This window comes from Astyanax mexicanus, chromosome 14 (genome assembly GCF_023375975.1).
Source record: "Astyanax mexicanus isolate ESR-SI-001 chromosome 14, AstMex3_surface, whole genome shotgun sequence".
In the NCBI taxonomy this organism is placed as follows: Eukaryota; Metazoa; Chordata; class Actinopteri; order Characiformes; family Acestrorhamphidae; genus Astyanax; species Astyanax mexicanus.
Genome location: NC_064421.1, coordinates 45,173,854 through 45,192,725, shown reverse-complemented (window position 1 = coordinate 45,192,725; position 18,872 = coordinate 45,173,854). Strand labels below are relative to the sequence as shown.

Sequence of the window (18,872 nt, the reverse complement as noted above, 5' to 3'; positions counted from 1 at the left end):
TGCATTGCAATATTTAGAGCAGAACTGTGCTCTTACCCTGCTAATTGAACCTTCACAATCTCACTGCTCTTACTGGTGCAATAATGTGCAATTAATGAAGTTTGGCCACCAGGCTGCTCCAATTTAGCAATGATGAAACCTCCCACACTAAAATGACGACAGGTGTTTCAGTTTCATTGTCCAACACTTGTAGGTTTGACATTGAAATAAGAATATAGCCCTTTCTAGACTAAATTAGTTTCTCAGGGGTTCCTGGGATATTTTTATTCCCGTCCAGAACAACCATGTATGTGTTTTTCTCACATCTGATGTCCTCTAAGAAAATTACAGGCTGAATTATTTACTGTTTTTGGCTGAACTCTGTGGTCCTAGCTACTAGTCTGTAGAGCTCCATCCCATTTCACTTCATTTTACAAAACAGAATTTTTTTTTGTGGCTTAGTCTGGCCCGTGGCCAAACTTAATTTCCCACCCCTACCTTAGGTAATAATATTGTTGACCCTCCATTGCTTGCAGCATAACCAGCAAGCTGATTGGTTCCTTTTTGTTGAAGGGAAAGACTTATTTGTAAACTGAGCCACGCTGACCCTTACGAGAACTCCCATTCATATTTCAAACCGTGACCAGTTTCCTCATATATAAAACATGTCTGCTGGTACGAACCGCTGCTTCTCTACCACTTCAAGCCTGGACTCTTCTGGAGTTCCGTCCACGCTGGAGAAATAAATCTACAAGGTCTCCACTGACCCCAGCTACTCAAGACACCATTTGTTCTAAAAACGCCTCTCTGAAAACCACTTTAAATCGATCAATAACACAACCAGCAGTCAGCCAAACAGCACCTCTCTCAGCGTCTCGGCTTAAACAAGTGACCCAAATCGACCAGTTCATCATCACACTCGATGCCAATCCCCGGCTGAAGCCAACAATTCACAATTTACGTCTCGTTACCCCACACTTTAAAATTGCCTGTCAAACACATTAAGTATTTATGTACTGAGCTACATTTTAGTATTCCTTTAAAAACTTATTTTTCACAACTTTTATAGTAGAACCATAAATCACCAATACTAGAGTCGATTTTAATATCCCAATTACCATCAATATCAGCTGATGTAATCGAGTGAGGCTTATGGCTTACCAAAAAAAAAAAAAATCTTTTTGCTGATGCATTTTATGAGCATTTCTCTCTCTCATTCCATCAGAATTTAAAATCATCCACCTTTCAATAAGTCTATATTAGTATATATTAGTTTCAATCTATAACATTTTGTAATTACTGTATATCATGATTAATCCCACATTGTCCCTTTCTTAAGACTAAGATTTTATTAATGGGTAGATTAGCAAAATCAAATAATATTTACACAACCACTCATCCCTCTTTTACCATGATCATTTTCTAGTACTAGACTATGGGAACTACCGTAGACCATAGAGATCAACGTGCTTCGCAATGCTCTCACTCCATTAAAATAGCATCAGAGTTTATGAATGAATTTACACTGATAGGTGTGGTGGTCTGGAAGTGAGGTGTGTTTTAGTGGTGCGCCACTGACTGAAATGAACCATGACAACAGTCAATCAACAGAGTTCATTCCTATAGGTGCTGCCAGCGCTGTACACACCCGCTCGTGTGTACACACACACACACACACACACGGACGCACTGCAGAGCTTCAACCTGACTTTTAACTGAACTATAATCAGAATAAAGAATAAAATAACATTACTGTTCTATTTGTTCAGAGTTCATTTGTAACATATTTGTAGTAATTTTGACTTACTTTTTTCTCTCTCACAACTTTGTTCCTTTACAGCTTCAAAAACATGTATTATGCAAATTAGGCAAAGACGTCATTTAGCGACTTGTAGGACAGCCAATAGCTACTTTCCTTACTGAGGAGTTGGCAATACTTGGCACTATTTATCGCAGTTAATCACAGAATTTTGTCGTGATCAATCTAATAAAATGTTTTACTTGAATGCCACAAAAATAACCAATGCTGCATTCTAAAATAAGGAACTCATGCCAGCTGTTAAACACAGAGAGGTAGTTGTGCAATGGTTCAGGTCTGCTCTGCAGTCTTGGGTCTAGGACTGCTTGGTATTTTGCAGGATATTTGTCTTGCCACCAGAAGTGGGTCATGTAGGAAGAAACAAGCATAAAAAACGTACTTTACAAGTAACTTTACAAAAACAAAAGAAAAAAATCAAATTTAGAGCATCTAGTGAAATCGTAGTTTTGTAATTGCCTTTTCTTTGAACACTGAATAAAATCCTGCAAAAAGATGTTTAATATTCTGTATTTGGCCTTTGGGCAGAAGTTTTATTTTGGAGTTTTTTGTTCCATTTCAGTTTCGGACATAAAAAATTGAACAGCATATTTATGTGGGACCTCAATGTGATTTAATATATTGGTGAGGCCTTATTTCACTCATTACTGAACTGATAGAAGTTACAATAATTAAAATCAAGGAGCAGCAAAAGCCGCTCCGCTGAGATATTAGCCTTAACTGCTAACTGCACTAAGCACTATCAGCCTTTAGTCTGCAGCTAACACTGGCCAGCACTGCTGGAGCAGCATTAGCATTAGCTGCTAACTGCGCCATGTGCTGGTTCTTTTGCCAACCAGCAGTGAGACTTGCTGAATTGCTTATTTCACTGCTTATTTCACTCATTACTGAACTAGAAGTTATAATAATAAAAAATCTGGTTATGTGTCTATAGGCCAGTTCAGGAAATTAGCCTAAAGGACCGTGTTCTTCGATAAGCAGCACAAAACCCAGCAAGATCTCTTCCACTTACACGCCTCATATTAAAAAGGCAGATAAGAGTGATTGTGATGCTGCCTGATATCGTTATATCATTAAAGGTGAACACAGGGCGCCGAGTGGTCCAGCGGTCTAATGCGCTGCCACTAAGAGCGGGAGGTCGTAGGTTCGAACCCCTGCTCATGCAGCTTTGCCATCAAGCTGCCGGTGCTCAGAGGGAGCAAAATTGGCTCTGCTCCCTCTGGGGTGGGTAGATGGTGCTCTCTCCCCATCACACTTAAGGTGGCGCTGGGCGGCACGAGGCGCCTGTGAGCGGATGAATCGGAACCTAGCCGCTGTGCTTTCCTCCGAGCGCGCTGGCTGCTCAGGCAATGATTCATCAGCAGCAGCTCGAAAAAAGGGGTGATTGACTTCACACATGTCGGAGGAGGCGTGTGCTCGTCCGCATCCTCCAAGGGTCGCGGGCGTCACCGGTGATGGGGACGCACAAAGGGGTGGGACAATTGGATAACCAAATTGGGAGAAAATGGGGAAAAATCTGAAAAAAAAAAAAAAATTAACCTCTTAACACGCCCTGATATTATGATATTTAATATCTGTCTGTGTTTATGAATAGTTATAGGTTCATCCATAAATTGTTAATTTTATATGTCTGAAAATAAAAAAATAAAATAGAAAATCTGAAAAGCGCCTAAAAATGTTCCTGGTTTTTACCATATTCTGGCCATTACATGTTCAATTAAATAATTAACGTGTCTTAAATGAGTTGTGTAAAGGCTTCTAAGTGATATCAATTCATAGAATTGACTCTGAATTATTTAATATTGGAGTGATAAGCCTTCAAATGTGAGTATGTAATTTCAGGCGGAAATTGGTCAAAATAGGCTTGGAGCTTAAGAGGTTAAAGGTGAACATAATAAACAGCTGTGCTCTAGCAGGACTGTGTCCTGTGTGTTTCAGTCTGGCACAGCTTTTCACATTAGCAAAATTGCGAGTTAATCAATGCTGTAATTGAGCGGGGATAGCTGCACTCTCGTTGGATAACCCCCATAAAACTTGAGAGGTGTTCGGCAGCACGGCTCAGTCCCTCTCGCTCGGGTTTCTGGCATTATCAAGAGGAATTTCAGACGAGTCATTTTAACGCGAGGCGCTGTGTAATCTCTGCTGAAGACGCTCTGAGTCAGGTTGCTGCACGCCGACTGTTTGATGATAATTTCTTCTTAATCTCCACGCTGCAGCTAAGTCTCTGGAAGCCCGAACTTGTGCCTCAACTTTTAATGAGCTACAATAAAAAAAGAACACCTTGTGCTGCGGCTGAAGAAGCACACGCTGGAGTGCATTATCATGTTAAAGAATTTTTTATTTGAGAAAATACACAAAGTTTTGTTTGTTACAGTACTAAACTCAACCTGTAAAACTGCTGTAGATGTGTAAGATCCATACAGATTGCATGCATGGGGCACAACAGTGTCTTTGCTATCATAACGATGGGAAAAGTACACCATGTGTAGCTTAAGAAACGCAAAAGCCATGCACTAATTCTCTTAAATAATCACAGGTGTGGTTTGGGTGTAACACGGAATAAACCATACAGTGTGTCACTTGCCATTACCTTTAAGAGCCAGGTGCGCTCTGACTTGCAAATCTGGCGGATTGCTATTTTAACGTAGCAGTGCTTCTGCACATCTTAACAGAAAAAAATGAGTTGCTTGTTCACACTTTTTCACACATTTCAATTCAGTTCTCCAACAGTATTAGCATTAGCTGCTACCCGCACTAGCTCTTTTGCCGTTCAGAGGTGAGTATTATTAGCTTGTAGCCTGCTGCTAACCCCGGCTAGCACTGCTGGAGCAGCATTAGCATTAACCGCTAACCACGCTAAGCACTAGTGCCTGTCTATTCTGCGCTAGTGGTGATGGTAAATTACCTAGTTATGGTCAGCAACCTTACTGAAGCTCAGTGATTACCTGTTCATTATCACTAAAATTGTCCACCCTGTTGTTCAACTTGCCATGGCAGGGTGGATGCATGCATGATAGGAAATAATAAGTAAAAATATAAAGGGGTTAAGTTAAGAAAACATACAGGGGTTGGACAATGAAACTGAAACACCTGGTTTTAGACCACAATAATTTATTGTGGTGACGGACAGTTCTGGTGGAAACAGGAGAGTTGACATTAGAGGTGCACATTGAATTCTGCCGTGATTTGATCAGCCAGGTTTTATGTTTTTTTGGATACAATCTGGGTTAGCACCCGATCATCCCTTTCAGACAGTTTCCTCTTACAGCGTCCACAGTTAATCCTGTTGGATGTGGTTGGTGCTTCTTGGTGGTATGCTGACATTACCCTGGATACCGTGGCTCTTGATGCATCACAAAGACTTGCTGTCTTGGTCACAGATGCTCCAGCAAGACGTGCACCAACAATTTGTCCTCTTTTGAACTCTGGTATATCACAAGTAATGTTGTGTGCATTGCAATATTTTGAGCAGAACTGTGCTCTTACCCTGCTAATTAAACCTTCACACTCTTCACGCTCTTACTGGTGCAATAATGTGCAATTAATGAAGATTGAACACCAGGCTGCTCCAATTTAGCCATGAAACCTAAAATCCCACACTAAAATGACAGGTGTTTCAGTTTCATTGTCCAACCCCTGTAATTTCTGCGTAGTCTGAAGGGCTAAAAGGAAGAGCATTCTGATTATAACTCGTCTGCAAAATGTAAAACAAATAAAAGTGCTTTAACAGTTAATGTTACTTCTCAGACAGATTAAAATCTCTAAAACTTCTGCGTCGGTATTAAGTGGTATTAGTTTTGTCCTCGGCTCAGCAGCTGCCACTGCAACTTTTCCCTCGCAGCATTATATACGAATCCGTAATCCGTTTGACGTGCCTTTTAACCACATTTTTATGACATATTTGGGTAAGAAAAAAACACACACACAAGTGGAAACGGGGGTAAAACGTGATGTGAAAGCCCTGGGGTAGTGGATAAAGTGTGCTGTGCTAATGCATATTCCTTTAATTCCCTTTCTTACGTAACGATAAGCATCGCAATGGAGCTTTCGCTCGATCTTCTACCCTGCTGTGAACAGAGCCAACCACAGCAGACTGTCTCCTCCTGAAGCTCTGGAGTTTAGCATGAGCCTCTTCTTCTTTTACAGAGTCTCTCAAACTGCTTCTTCACACTGTTCAATGTTTTAAAATGAGTGAACCGCACAGTTTTAAACCCTGCAGAAGCTTAACTCACTGTTGAGTGAATGAAGTAAACATGTATATTCAATATATTCTGAATTATTGATGAATCACTACAGACACATGACATTTACTCTGTTCACGTCTTTGTAGAAAAAGCCAGTGCCACCAACACAGGCCAGGAATTGGACCTGGCTCAGATCCAGATCTCTGCAAAGCTTTTTGCGACAACACTCCGCTGTAAAACACAATATAAATAAATCTGAACAGAATTATAACATTTTTAAAAATCCCTTAAGTCTCTTATAAACACCCTGTAAAAGGCGCATTATGATGCTTATTGGAAATACGGGTGTAATAAAGCATCACAATGGAGAAAAATTGACAATATGCATTGTGGGAACATACAATTCCAAGTTTTGATTGATTATGAAATGTTATGCAGTTGCATCGATGTCGCAATCCTGTGTCGGTAAAAGAAACAGTGGGCGTAAGCAAAGGGTGAAAGAAGGATAAAGCCATTAACATAAGCGTTTTTTTTTTTCACAAAATTAGTTAGTTAGGTCTCGTCAGGTTTTGACATCAACCCGATTTTCATTTCCAACTCAAATTTTACATCTATATAACGTTGGAGCTTGACGTAATTTTTGAGTGATAACTGACTGATAACCAACCCTAATTCATCGTCTGCCCAACGTTGGATCTTGATGTCAACCTGACGTTGGGTTTTCACGTCAACCCGATTTTCATTTCCAACTAAAATATACCGTCTGGCCGACCTTTGAGTCCAACGTCTTTCTGACGTCAACGTGACGTCTTGTGCCTGCTGGGTTCACCAGTTGCTCCAATTGCCCGTTGCTCCAGTTTCCTCTTCAGGTGCTCATGCAGCGTCAGTAAAAAGTAGTTAGGAGTATTCAAATCAATAAAATGATAAGGGTGCCCATACTTTTGCACCGGTCAAATTTTGGTTTAATGCATAGTGCACATTTTCTGTTAGTACAATAAACCTCATTTCAATCCTGAAATATTACTGTGTCCATCAGTTATTAGACATATCAAACTGAAACGGCTGTTGCAAACACCCAAATATTTAGAACTAAAAATGATTTAGATTAATAGGGGTGCCCACAATTTTTCATATGACTGTATCGTATTGAATCATGTTCAGAGTGTATCGTTACACCCCTTTAAAGAAAGTTAGCAGGACAGATGGGCTTTTGGAGGACACATCTTAGTAGTGTGTCTGTTATGATTGCTCTAGAGGAAAGCACCCTGAGCAGGAGATGATATCTCCACTGTAAATAAGTAAAAAGGTGTGTTTCTGTAGCCGTTTCTGTGCAGAATCAGCAAATCCCCCTCCACCGCTGCCCCTCCCACTTTATAAATAACTTACAGAGTGTGCGACTCGGGCTTATTCTGCTGGATTCGCACAGCAGCTCCTGCAACGTGCTGCGTAATCTGCTGAAAAAGCTACTGACAGGACCTGATATGGAGCGATACAGGGCGCTGCGAGCTGAACTCCTGCGTTATTGATGGTGCTGCCCTGTAGGCGGTGTGTCAGGAAAGCCTTACTCAGAGCTGCACAGGACGTCTACTCCCACCCGGGTCCTGCTAACCGAGCCTTCGTTACGACGCTCCTCTCCCTCCCACAAACCTCTCCCTATCTTTAATAAACTCCTGAAGACAGGGCTCTTCAAAGAGCACTTACTCTCCTAACACCTCTAACTAACTACCTTCTACTACCAGATCAGGAGAATCTCTCACTATCTTTAATAAACTCCTGAAGACAGAGCTCTTCAAAGAGCACTTACTCTCCTAACACCTCTAACTAACTACCTTCTACTACCAGATCAGGAGAATCTCTCACTATCTTTAATAAACTATTGAAGACAGAGCTCTTCAAAGAGCACTTACTCTCCTAACACCTCTAACAAACCAAAACAAACTACTTCTAACCTCATTTCCTGCTCCCCCTCTTTTTCTTCTTTCTCCCACTATTTCCCCTTAATATCCTAAAATGTTTTGCTATAGATTTCTATATTCTTTATTGCGATTTGGATGAAAGCATCTGCTAAATGCAATGTAATGTAATGTAATATAACATATGTGAGGCAGGGTGTAAATAATACAACAACAAAGCAGATTTACGATAAGAATGCAGCACTGTCCAGATAGATCTTGTAGAAGTTTTATGGCCTACAGTGATAGGCATTCCAAAAAAAAATGCTATGGATTATTTATGTTAGCTTTAACTCATCCAGTAGTGCTGCTTCATAAAACCCATTGTTGATGCAACACCAAAAACAGGCTTCTGGCAACTTCTGCTCCTCTGAGGTTTTAGCCTAAATACAGGGCTGCTGTCAAACGTGTTCAAATTCAAAAGCATCACCACATCCACCACATACGCACGTATCCTAGCAACAACTCCAGCGCATACAAGTCAAATCTGAAGCTATAGAGAGAAAACAGCAGCGTTAAAAAAACGTCAGAATTAATCATAACGAGTTCTTAATATCTGTGAACACCTGAAGACCAAACTCCTCCAAACATTAAGGGGACCATATCTAAGTGAAAATGAAATTTTCATGAAATTTTTCTCCCTACAAATAATCATTTTTCACTCTTCCTGGAGCTCATCAACAGCTGGAAAAGACCGCTGGTCCTCAAAACTGTCCACTATTTAGTAGCTGCTGAGTGCTGCACTGCCCCTAGTGGTTTGGAGTGTACTGCATCTTGCGTACCTGTAATTTATGAACTAGCGCACAACCAAGGTTCCAAACAAATGCAGGACATGCAAGGCAGCCAATATGCGTACGTAAAAGTATATTGTATTTTTTTTTTGCATTATAAGGCACACTATCAATAAATATCTATTTTATGGTCTCTTTTTATACATAAAGCACACTGGATTATAAGGTGCATTATGCGACACTAGTAAGGAACAGGGGTGTCGCAATGTTTTCCTTTTAAAGTCAAACGAGTGCTGGATGTTAATCTACACAAAGATTTCTCTCCTGAAAACTGTTTATTTGGGTGAGTAAACCACTTCCGTTTATCTACAGTAAGCTTAGACTTTCAGCACGTGTACACCCCCACTCTTTATACACACACACACACACACAAGGACAGCAAACATGAACAATAAACAGAATACACACTGCATACTGCATACCCCTGCTAAGAAGCACAAAAGCGCTGCACTGTTAAAATAGCAATCCACCAAAGTCAGCAAGCACCTCCCTTTAAAGGTAATGAGAAGTGACAAACTGATTGGTTTAATTCATATCACGTCCATAACACACTCATGATTAATTAAGAAAATTAGTAAGTGACTTTTGCACGTTTTAAACTGCACAAGGCGTATTTTTTTTTTACATCTTCACAATAACAAACACACTAACACACCCTAAATTAAGTTTATCTTGTCAGCTCACCTATATATCTCTAAAAAAAAGTGTCCCATGGTGTTAATTTAACACTGGCAAAGTTGCTGTTGATCATCACCATTTATAATTACACATTTTCACACAAGAAGGTCTCAAATTTTCTGAATCCTCAAAAATGATGGACTATTGCTTTAATATGAACTGACAAAAGAAATATGTTTGTTCTGAAAACCTACATTATTCTAAATTTTGGGGCAAACAATGTATGTATGCTCATTGGGCTTACTCTCTCTCTCTCTTTCTATCTCTCTTTCTTCCTCTCATCAGGAGAGTTGAGGAATCAGCTGCATCATCTTGTCAGGCAGCCCGTGCTCTGTCCCCTGTGTCTCAGTGTTATAAAGCACAGTATTTCAGATGACCGCGGCGGCTCCTGCTGCAGCTGATCAGCAGTGTGCTGCCAGATTACCGCAGTTCACAATCCTCCACATGTAATATCGTTTTCTCCTCAATCCCTCGCTTTTTCCTGGCAAATGAGATTCCGCCATCTGTGCAGCAGGGAAGCCTCGTGGCTCATAAACTTGAACCACCAACCAACAGTCAGAACGGCTTATCTTATGAGAAGTGCACTCCATCAGCTGAGCTTTCACCAATACTATCTGATTAATCACACCACTGACTGGGGCCATTTATGAGGACCAGAGAAACTGATGTCAGATAGAACTTAGAAGGGACGTTTTGGGTAGTCTACCTTTTACAGCAAAAATATAGATGCAACAAATTTATGGAAACCAAAATTATTCACTGAAAATGGCAAATAAATGTAATTTTTCAGTGTCTGTCTAATGAAGTATGTATTTGATTTGTTTATTGCAGCATTGAGTTGAATAGCAGTTCTGAGGTAAATGTATGATAAGAATAGCAGTGTGGGCAAAATAATATTTTTAGAATAGCAGTTCTGACCTAAATGTATGAATAGAAAAGCACTTCTGAGCTACATTTATGATTAGATCATGACTTCTAAGGTAAACCTATGATGAGAACAGCAGTGCTAAGGTACATTTATTAGTAGCATAACTGCTGAGGTAAATGTATGAATAGAATAGCAGGGCTGAGGTGAATTTATAATTAGAATAGCAGTGCTGAGGTATATTTATGATAGGAATAGCAATGCTGAGGTACATTTATGATAGGACTAGCACTGCTGAGGTACATTTATGATTAGAATAGCACTGCTGAGGTACATTTATGAATAGAATAGTACTGCAGAGGTAAATTCATAAGTAAAATAGAAGTGCTACGGTGCATTTATGATTAAAACCGCAGTGCTGACATACATTTATGATTATAATAGCACTGCTGGGGTATATATATGATTAGAACAGCATCGCTGAGGTAAAATTATGATTAGAATAGCAGTACTGAAGTACATTTAAGATTATAATAGCACTGCTGAGGTACATTCATAATTACAATAGCATTGCTGAGGTACAGTATATTTATGATTAGAGCAGCAGTGCTGAGGTAAATTTATAATTTGAATAGCAGTTCTGAGGTATCTTTATTATGAGAATAGAAGTTCTGAGTTACTTTTATGATTAGAATAGCAGTGCTGAGCTAAATGTATTGTGCTTTGTTGGCATGTCTGCTGGTATATTAAAATTGAATGTGTTCAATATATATTTTTAAATAGTAGTTTGCACTTGTTTTTCTTTAAAAAGCAAGACAAAAACAATTAATTCAATGGTTTTAAAAAAGGGCAAGTTAATGAAAAGTCCGTTCTTTGCTAAATACATTTCAGATGAAAATTTTTATTTTTGGTGCAGTCTAATTTTCAGAAGAGTTAGTTTTTTTTTTTTTGTTATTTTTTGTACAGAAAGCATTTAGTTCTGACTAATTCCCCTTAAGAATCAGATGAAGGAGACGGGGTTGTATGCATTGATAATCGCCCTATGGTGTTAAAAAGCCTTTCGGGAGTTTTAAAGCGCACAAACAACTCTTATCTAAAAAAGCGCGCGAGAAAAAAGCATCGCATTACGCTCATCTAATGCGTCCACAGCGCTTCCAGTGACTCGTTTCATTACACGGCAAGAGAATGTTAATCTGAGGAGCCGAGGAGAAAATCGTGCCATCAGGGAGAAAACAGCAAAAGCATGTCAGAGGTCTGTGATGTGAGGGTTACGAAAAAGAAGAAAAGAAGGCAGGAATGAAAGAGTGTGAGGAAGGTGATGAAGACATTATTATATCTGCTGGACTGTAACTCTGAAGATTTCTCCGGGTTAATGCGAGCTTATTCCATGCATATTCAGTTAACTGCAGTACCAGTATTTACATATGTTTTCTTTGATATTTTCTAAAAAACATTCAGCTCCTAAAGGGATTGCGTGTTTTCATCTGCTTCAGCGTTCTGCTGTTTATAGAGGCTCTGATTACTGGAGATCAGTTCAGCACATAAAATAACGCAGGAAATGAGGAAACATGCCACTGATCTTCCGCGACAAACATTTCCACCACAATTAGCAGAGCAGTCCTTAAAGAATGTTGCCAAGACCACCACATTCAGACAGCTAGCTGGATGTGAGGGGAGAAATCTGAGCGCTCGAGCGACGCCCGGCTGTTTTGAGAGCAGCGCTGCAGAAGGATTAAGGGACGGTTGTGCAGAGATATGTTCAGAAGAAGCAGAAGAGTGAAACATATCTCTTTTTACTGACATTCCAAACACTTCAGCCCAAGCCTCTTACCCTCTTACCCGAGCTGACCTGAATATATTTTATATTCCGGACAGAAAGACTCTTTTGTGTTGAAAAAAAAAAGCCATTCTGGATCTCCCAACAAAAAAAAAAAGAAAAAAAAAAGCTTCACATAATAAAAGAAATGGAAATGGACCTCTCCATGTTCCTCCACAAACACAGCATTTTAAAAATACCAAGGTTTACAGAGTACAGCTCCCTTCAGACCAATTCAGTGTTAGTTTAATCTGGTTTCTTGCACCATTTTAAAAGTCATTTTAAAAAGCTTTTTAAGACCTTTTTAAGATCTCGATAAATAAATTATAATTTTATTTGGGAGAAAAAAAAAGTATTTTCAATGTTGTTCCATTGTGATGCAGAACAGAGCCAACATAACATATAACATAACTAGCTTGAGCTCTTTTGTAGCTTCCTGCTTCCTGCACATATGGAAAAAAAGAGGAAATGATCAATTAAATTGTAGTAATGATGTTTCTAATACTAACACTACCTCCAACACCATTGCTACTACTACTCAGAGGTGGAAAAAGTACTGAAAAATTGTAATGAAGTAAAAGTACCTTTACTTTGCTAAAATTCTACTCAAGTAAAAGTAAAAAACCCATCTAAAAATCTACTCGAGTAAAAGTAAAAAATATTCAATTTAAAATGTACTTTGAGTAAAAGTAACATAGTTACTTTTATTTATTTGATGTAAAAAAATAAAAACAAATCATGAATTAAATCGTTTTTAATGAACTATTATTCCACATAATAATTTGGACCTTTCAGGCAGTATTTGTTTAGACTACCATATAAAACATTTTCAAGAACAAGTGTTACAGGTGTCTATGATCCATTTTTTTCTTTACTGTTAAAAATGTATGGTAATATAGGTGATTATAAACTGTAATTTTATAGTCTGAATTATTTTTTAACTTGCCATTGCTCTGCTTTAACTGCTATTTACATGTTTTTTTAACATTTAAGCAGATTGTTTAATGATAAAAGTACTTACACCACATGCTTTCTCAGGTTTGATGTGGAAGTTTTGAAAGCTGAAAGCTCTTTTTAGCGGGGCACTGTTTGTATTGCATGAGGACGTTATTGCCTCGTTATTCCACACGCGAGCATCCGTGCCAATTTATTTTTTTTTCCCTATCATTATTTTTACTTAGTAATTCAGAGTTTTCCAATGAAGCGAAGTAAATTACTTGTGTCAAAATGAACTTGAATAAAAATAAAATTACTACTTTAAAAATAACAAATTACTCAATTACTAAATCTACTCAATTAAAGTAATGTGAGTAAATGTAATTCATTACTTTCCACCTCTGCTACTACTACTGATAATAATAATAATAATAATAATAATAATAATAATAATAATAATAATAATAATAAGTATCTTCTCTATAAATAATTGTGTGTCGATTCATTATTATCTGATTTGGCTACATCTTTAAAACATACCTGTCAAGTTTTGGACTTAAAAATAAGGGATTTTTTCCGCCGCCCCAACAGCCCAAACGAGGGGAAAAAAAAAAATTATATATATATATATATATATATATATATATATATATATATATATATATATATATATATTATTTTTTTTTATATATATTTTTTTTTATTTAATAGATTTAAAATTGAAATCGAAGGGTGCACAAATTTACAAAAAGGACATGGATCAGATATATTCCATAAGTAAATAATAGTCCTAAGGGGCCTACACAATTAATAATCTTTCATTAATACTTCTTTCTATCGTTCAGTCCACTCCTGATCAGTTCAGTTAATTTCAGCCCTCTCCACATTTTCTCTCTCTCTCCAGCTCAACCATCTCTTCTACCCCTTCTAAATAATACATTACATTACATTATAATACATTACCACAATACTTGAGATTTAAACAAATTCTAACAAACCCTAAAACTAGCCCTGAACTAATAGAGTTTGGAAATGATAGTTATTGGCTGATCAGGCACATCAGGGCAGGGCATTATATATATATATATATATATATATATATATATATATATATATATATATATATATATATGTAGATTTTTCTCAAACCCTGAATATCTATCTAGCTAATTCTAAAGTTAAGCTAACTGAGTCACAAGCTGTATTTTATTAAACACACAGTGGGTTTAATTTATGTTTTGATTCAGAGAAGAGTCTTTTTAACCAGCTATCAGAAACAATCTCATCACAGTTTACATTACCTTTCTTTTAGAAAAATCTCCGTATATCCAGATTAGTTTTAACGACAGCTGCTCCGACTAGCTGCCTGAACTCACAGCGAGGGGAGGGGCGGGGCTTCCCCCACACTAAACTGCGCTCCGCAAAACCAGCTAGCTGATTGGCTGTTTCTCCTGAAAGGCGGGACTTTCTCCTTGAACCGGCACCACGATTGGTTAAGAGACACACAGCGGTCAGTGCATTGTCGCCTGTGGCCTATATATTTTTTTATTTAGTATAATACGGGAAATTTACGGGAAAATACTAATACGGGAGGACGGCGGGAAAGAGGAGTAAAATACGGTAGTTTCCCGGCCAAAACGGGAGACTTGACAGGTATGCTTTAAAAGTGGTGCCTGACAACATAAAATTCCACAAAAAGAAACTTTGTAAAACGTGCAGATTTGGCCACAAGTAGCACTTAACATGGTATAAATAGCTAAATAACTTGTAGCTATTCTTATTTAGACCTTCCAGTTAGCTAGCTCACCGCTAACATTCGTATGTTTGCTAGCCCGCCTCTAAAGCTAGCACTCCCCTAACCTTAGTTCTATTCCCTGTAGTGTTATCTAGCTCGCCGCTTAAGTTGGTGTGTTAGCTAACTCACCGGTAAGGTCAGTGTGTTAGCTAGCTCCCCGCTAACCTTAGTTCTCTCCTCAGTAACGCGTCTAGCTCACCCCTAACGTCAGTATGCTAGCTAGCTCTCCGTTAACCTTATTTCTCTCCTTGTCAACGCATAACGCTAACGCTGGTATGTTAACTAGCTTCTTCCTCCTCCTCCTTTTCTTCCTCCTCCTGCAGCTCTGAGGGAGTTTTTCACTGGGGGTTCTGTATTCTGTATTTTCTATGTTTAATGTTTTGCCTGATTCTTTGTCCTGTAATCATTTTTCTGTAAAGCTGCTTTGTGCCAACACCAGTTGTAAAAAGCGCTATACAAATAAATTTGATTTGATTTGATTTGATTTAGCTCTCCGCTAACCATATTTCTCTCCTTGGTAACGTAGCTAGCTCACCACTAATGCTAGTATGCTAGCTAGCTCTCCACTAACCTTATTTCTCTCTTCGGTAACATAGCTAGCTCGCTGCTAACCTAAGCTAACTCTCAGCAAACCTGAAAAAATTCAAGAGGAAAGTATCCTCAAGTGCAGTCAAAAAAAGACCATCAAAAATGTTACGATGAAACTGGCACTCATCAGGGACACCCCAGAAAAGGAAGAGCAGGAGTTTCCCTTGTTGTACAGAATCAGTTCATTAGAGTTACCAGCCTCAGAAACCACAAGTTTACTACATGATTTATTATGAGTTCCTCCATAGTCTGGGTGATTTCAGTATTCCTTTACAATGATAGACAAAAATATAAAAATATAAAAAAAACAATGAATAGCACAGCAATCCCACACTTCCTTCTGGGTGCAAATATATTTTTTGATGATGAGTGTATTTTTTCTTATCCTCTCTCTTGGAAAATCAGCTCATGCAAATGCAGCCTGAGCTCTGTTTCATTCTGCGTCTCTGAGACAGCAGCCCGACAGCCAGAAAACACATTCACACTCAAACTAGTGCCTCCAGATGTGCAAACAGTCTTCTTCGCACGCTGGGGATGGTTCTTGAGAGGGGGTAACTATGAAATAAACTACAACAGCTGCTACAGTCCAGACTCCCACTGAGAGCAACACACTCCACATCTCCTTCTCTCCTGCATTCAAAGTTTTAAGAGTTCAGAAATCAGTGTTTGGTGGAATATCCCTGGTTTTTAATCACAGTGGTTTTTATGCATCTTGGCATCATGTTCTCCTCCACCAGTCTTACACACTGCTTTTGGATAACTTTATGCTGCTTTACTCCTGTTGCAAAAATTCAAGCAGTTCAGTTTGGTTTGATGGCTTGTGATCATCCATCTTCCTCTTGATTATATTCCAGAGGTTTTTAATTTGGTAAAATCAAAGAAAATCATATTTTTTAAGTGGACTCTGTATATCAGTGCAGTATTCCAACACGGCTGCTTTCATATAGGATATAGATGTTATACTATGGCCAGGTACAATGCCAGACTTGATCACCAGTCCCTGACTAAGGAGCACTGGATGCTCTTGGAAAAGGGATTTTTAAGAAAGATTTTTTAAATCATCTTAATTTTTAAATCATCTTAAATCATCTTTATGATAGATTATGAAATCATCCTTAAAATATCCTAAAATATCCATGTAGCGTTTTATCTGAAAGATTAGTCCCACAACTTCTACACACATTTTAACTTTTTAACGTGATTGATGCTAATAGGTCAAGGCATTAACAATCTTAATGACACAAAAACGTACATTTTAATATTAAGAACTTTTGGGGCTCTGAGTGTTCCAGCGGTTTAAAGCGCTGCCACTATGATCGGGAGCTCGCTGGTTAGAATCCTGTTTATGTAGCTTGCCATCAACTGCCGTAACCCTGAGAGAGCACAATTGGCCTTGCTCTCTCTGGGTGGGTACAGTAGATGACTCCTAGGGTGATGTTGATTGATCAGCACAAGGCTGCATCTGTGAGCTGATGTATTAGAACCGAGTTGCTCTGCTTTCCTCCGAGTGCACTGTGATGCTACTCAGCAGCAGTTCAAAAAGAGGCGGTGTCTGACTTCACATGTGTCGGTGGAGGCATGTGCTAGTCTTCATCCTCCTGGTGTTGGGGTATCACTAATGAAAGGTGGAGTCCTAATGAGTGGGATGGGTAATCGGCCTTATAAATTGGGGAGAAAATGGGATAAAAATAAAAAATGAAGCACTTTTCTCTAAAGAAAAAAACACTAAAATGACTCCTGGTATGAAATTGGTTGAACTGACCTCTGACTATGATGTTGGTGGACTTCTTGGCAGGGTTGCCCACGTTATTGCTGGCCACGCAGCTGTAGACCCCGGCCTCCTCAGTGCTGATGGCAGGGATGGTCAGCGTCCCACCGTTCAGGACGCTCTTCTTGGGAAGCCCCTCAGTGTTGCGCACCCACGACAGGACCGGGGTGGGCTCGCCTCCGGAGGTGATGCAGACCAGAGTCACAGTCTGTCCTGGGTTTGCCACAATGGGGTCTTCTACTAGCAGCTTAATGGTGGGAGACGCTGAAGGAGAAAGTTAGAGAAAACATTATTAAGAACGGTATATTTAGATTTAAACTTTGCTAAATTATAAAGTGGTAAAACCTTATTTTAAGGAACACAAATTAGGCGCTTATTAATGTCTTATTATTTGCTTAATAAAGCCTTAATTAGACATTTGCAATTGATTTATTCACTACTTATTATAAGGCTTTATTCTGTGTATTCAGTGTTATTGGTGCTTAATTAGAGGTCTGTTATGTGGAAATGATTAATAATGGCTGTATTAGATCTTATAGTGCACAATAAACAGTTATGTCAGCACCCTGTTAAGTAGATTAGATTATTAAGCATTAACTATTAGCTAATTCTACATGTTATTAGTGTGTAATTGGCCGCAGATTGATCTATGTGAGTTATGGCTGTGGCAAGGTTATGGCTGTGCTGGAGTTTATTATAAGAGTTAATAAGGGGTTAATAAGTCACTAATAGCACAAGAAATGTATCATATTCTAAAGTGAGGTTCTGTTCATCACTAATTAGACACTTAAAAAAGAACTGAATAAATATTTAATCAATCACAGACTCTTAATTAGGCTTTATTCTGTGTTATTAAGCACTAATAACACGTAATAACACAGAATAAAGCCTAATAATAAGTAGTGAATAAATAATTTACAAATGTCTAATTAAGGCTTTATTAAGCAAATAATAAGACATTAATAAGCACCTAATTTGTGTTCCTTAAAATAAAGTGTTACCTATAAAGTCATATAATCATGTTTAATTAACAACTTCATAACTGAATATACAGCAGCGTGAAAATGTATTTGCCCCTTATAGATTACGAAGTTTTAATATCAGACAAAGATAACCTGAGTAAATATATATAAAAAATATATATATTTAAATTTTAATTTAATTTATTAAGGGAAAACAAACTATTCAAACCAATCTAGCCCTTTGTGAAAAGTGTAAATTAACTATAATATACAACCTATTTATAACCTATAAATTACCTGTAATTTATCAGACTTTTCGAGATATAGATTTATTACGAAGTTTTAATATCAGACAAAGATGAGTAAATATAAACCTAAGTAAATATAAAAAGCATGTTTTAAATTATTTAAATTTTAATTTAACTTATTAAGAGAAACAAACTATTCAAACCAATCTAGCCCTTTGTGAAAAGTGTAAATTAACTATAATTTACAACCTATTAATAACCTATAAATTACCTGTGATTAATCACATTTTTTTGAAAGCTGAGTTAAATTTTGCTACTAACCACAACCAGGTCTAAATACTGCCAGACCTGTAGAATCAAAAAACTTAAGAAACTTATTAAAGTTTGTTTGATAATTGAAAAAATATCACAAAAATATTACAAAAATATTACAAAAAAAGCAAAAATAAAAGAAGTATGTTGGGGGAAAATACTTTTTTTACGCCACTGTACAA

At 38.0% G+C, this 18,872-nt stretch overlaps 1 protein-coding gene across 2 annotated transcripts in view; it reads right to left on the bottom strand.

The window, feature by feature from the left end:
- mdga2a (MAM domain containing glycosylphosphatidylinositol anchor 2a) overlaps nucleotides 1–18,872 on the bottom strand; it is a 224,100-nt gene that overhangs the window by 122,432 nt on the left and 82,796 nt on the right. For both annotated transcript variants that reach the window (XM_049463507.1, XM_022672621.2), the window contains exon 6: nucleotides 17,163–17,432. In XM_049463507.1, the coding sequence (XP_049319464.1) occupies nucleotides 17,163–17,432 (270 nt within the window). The remainder of the gene's footprint in view (nucleotides 1–17,162; nucleotides 17,433–18,872) is intronic.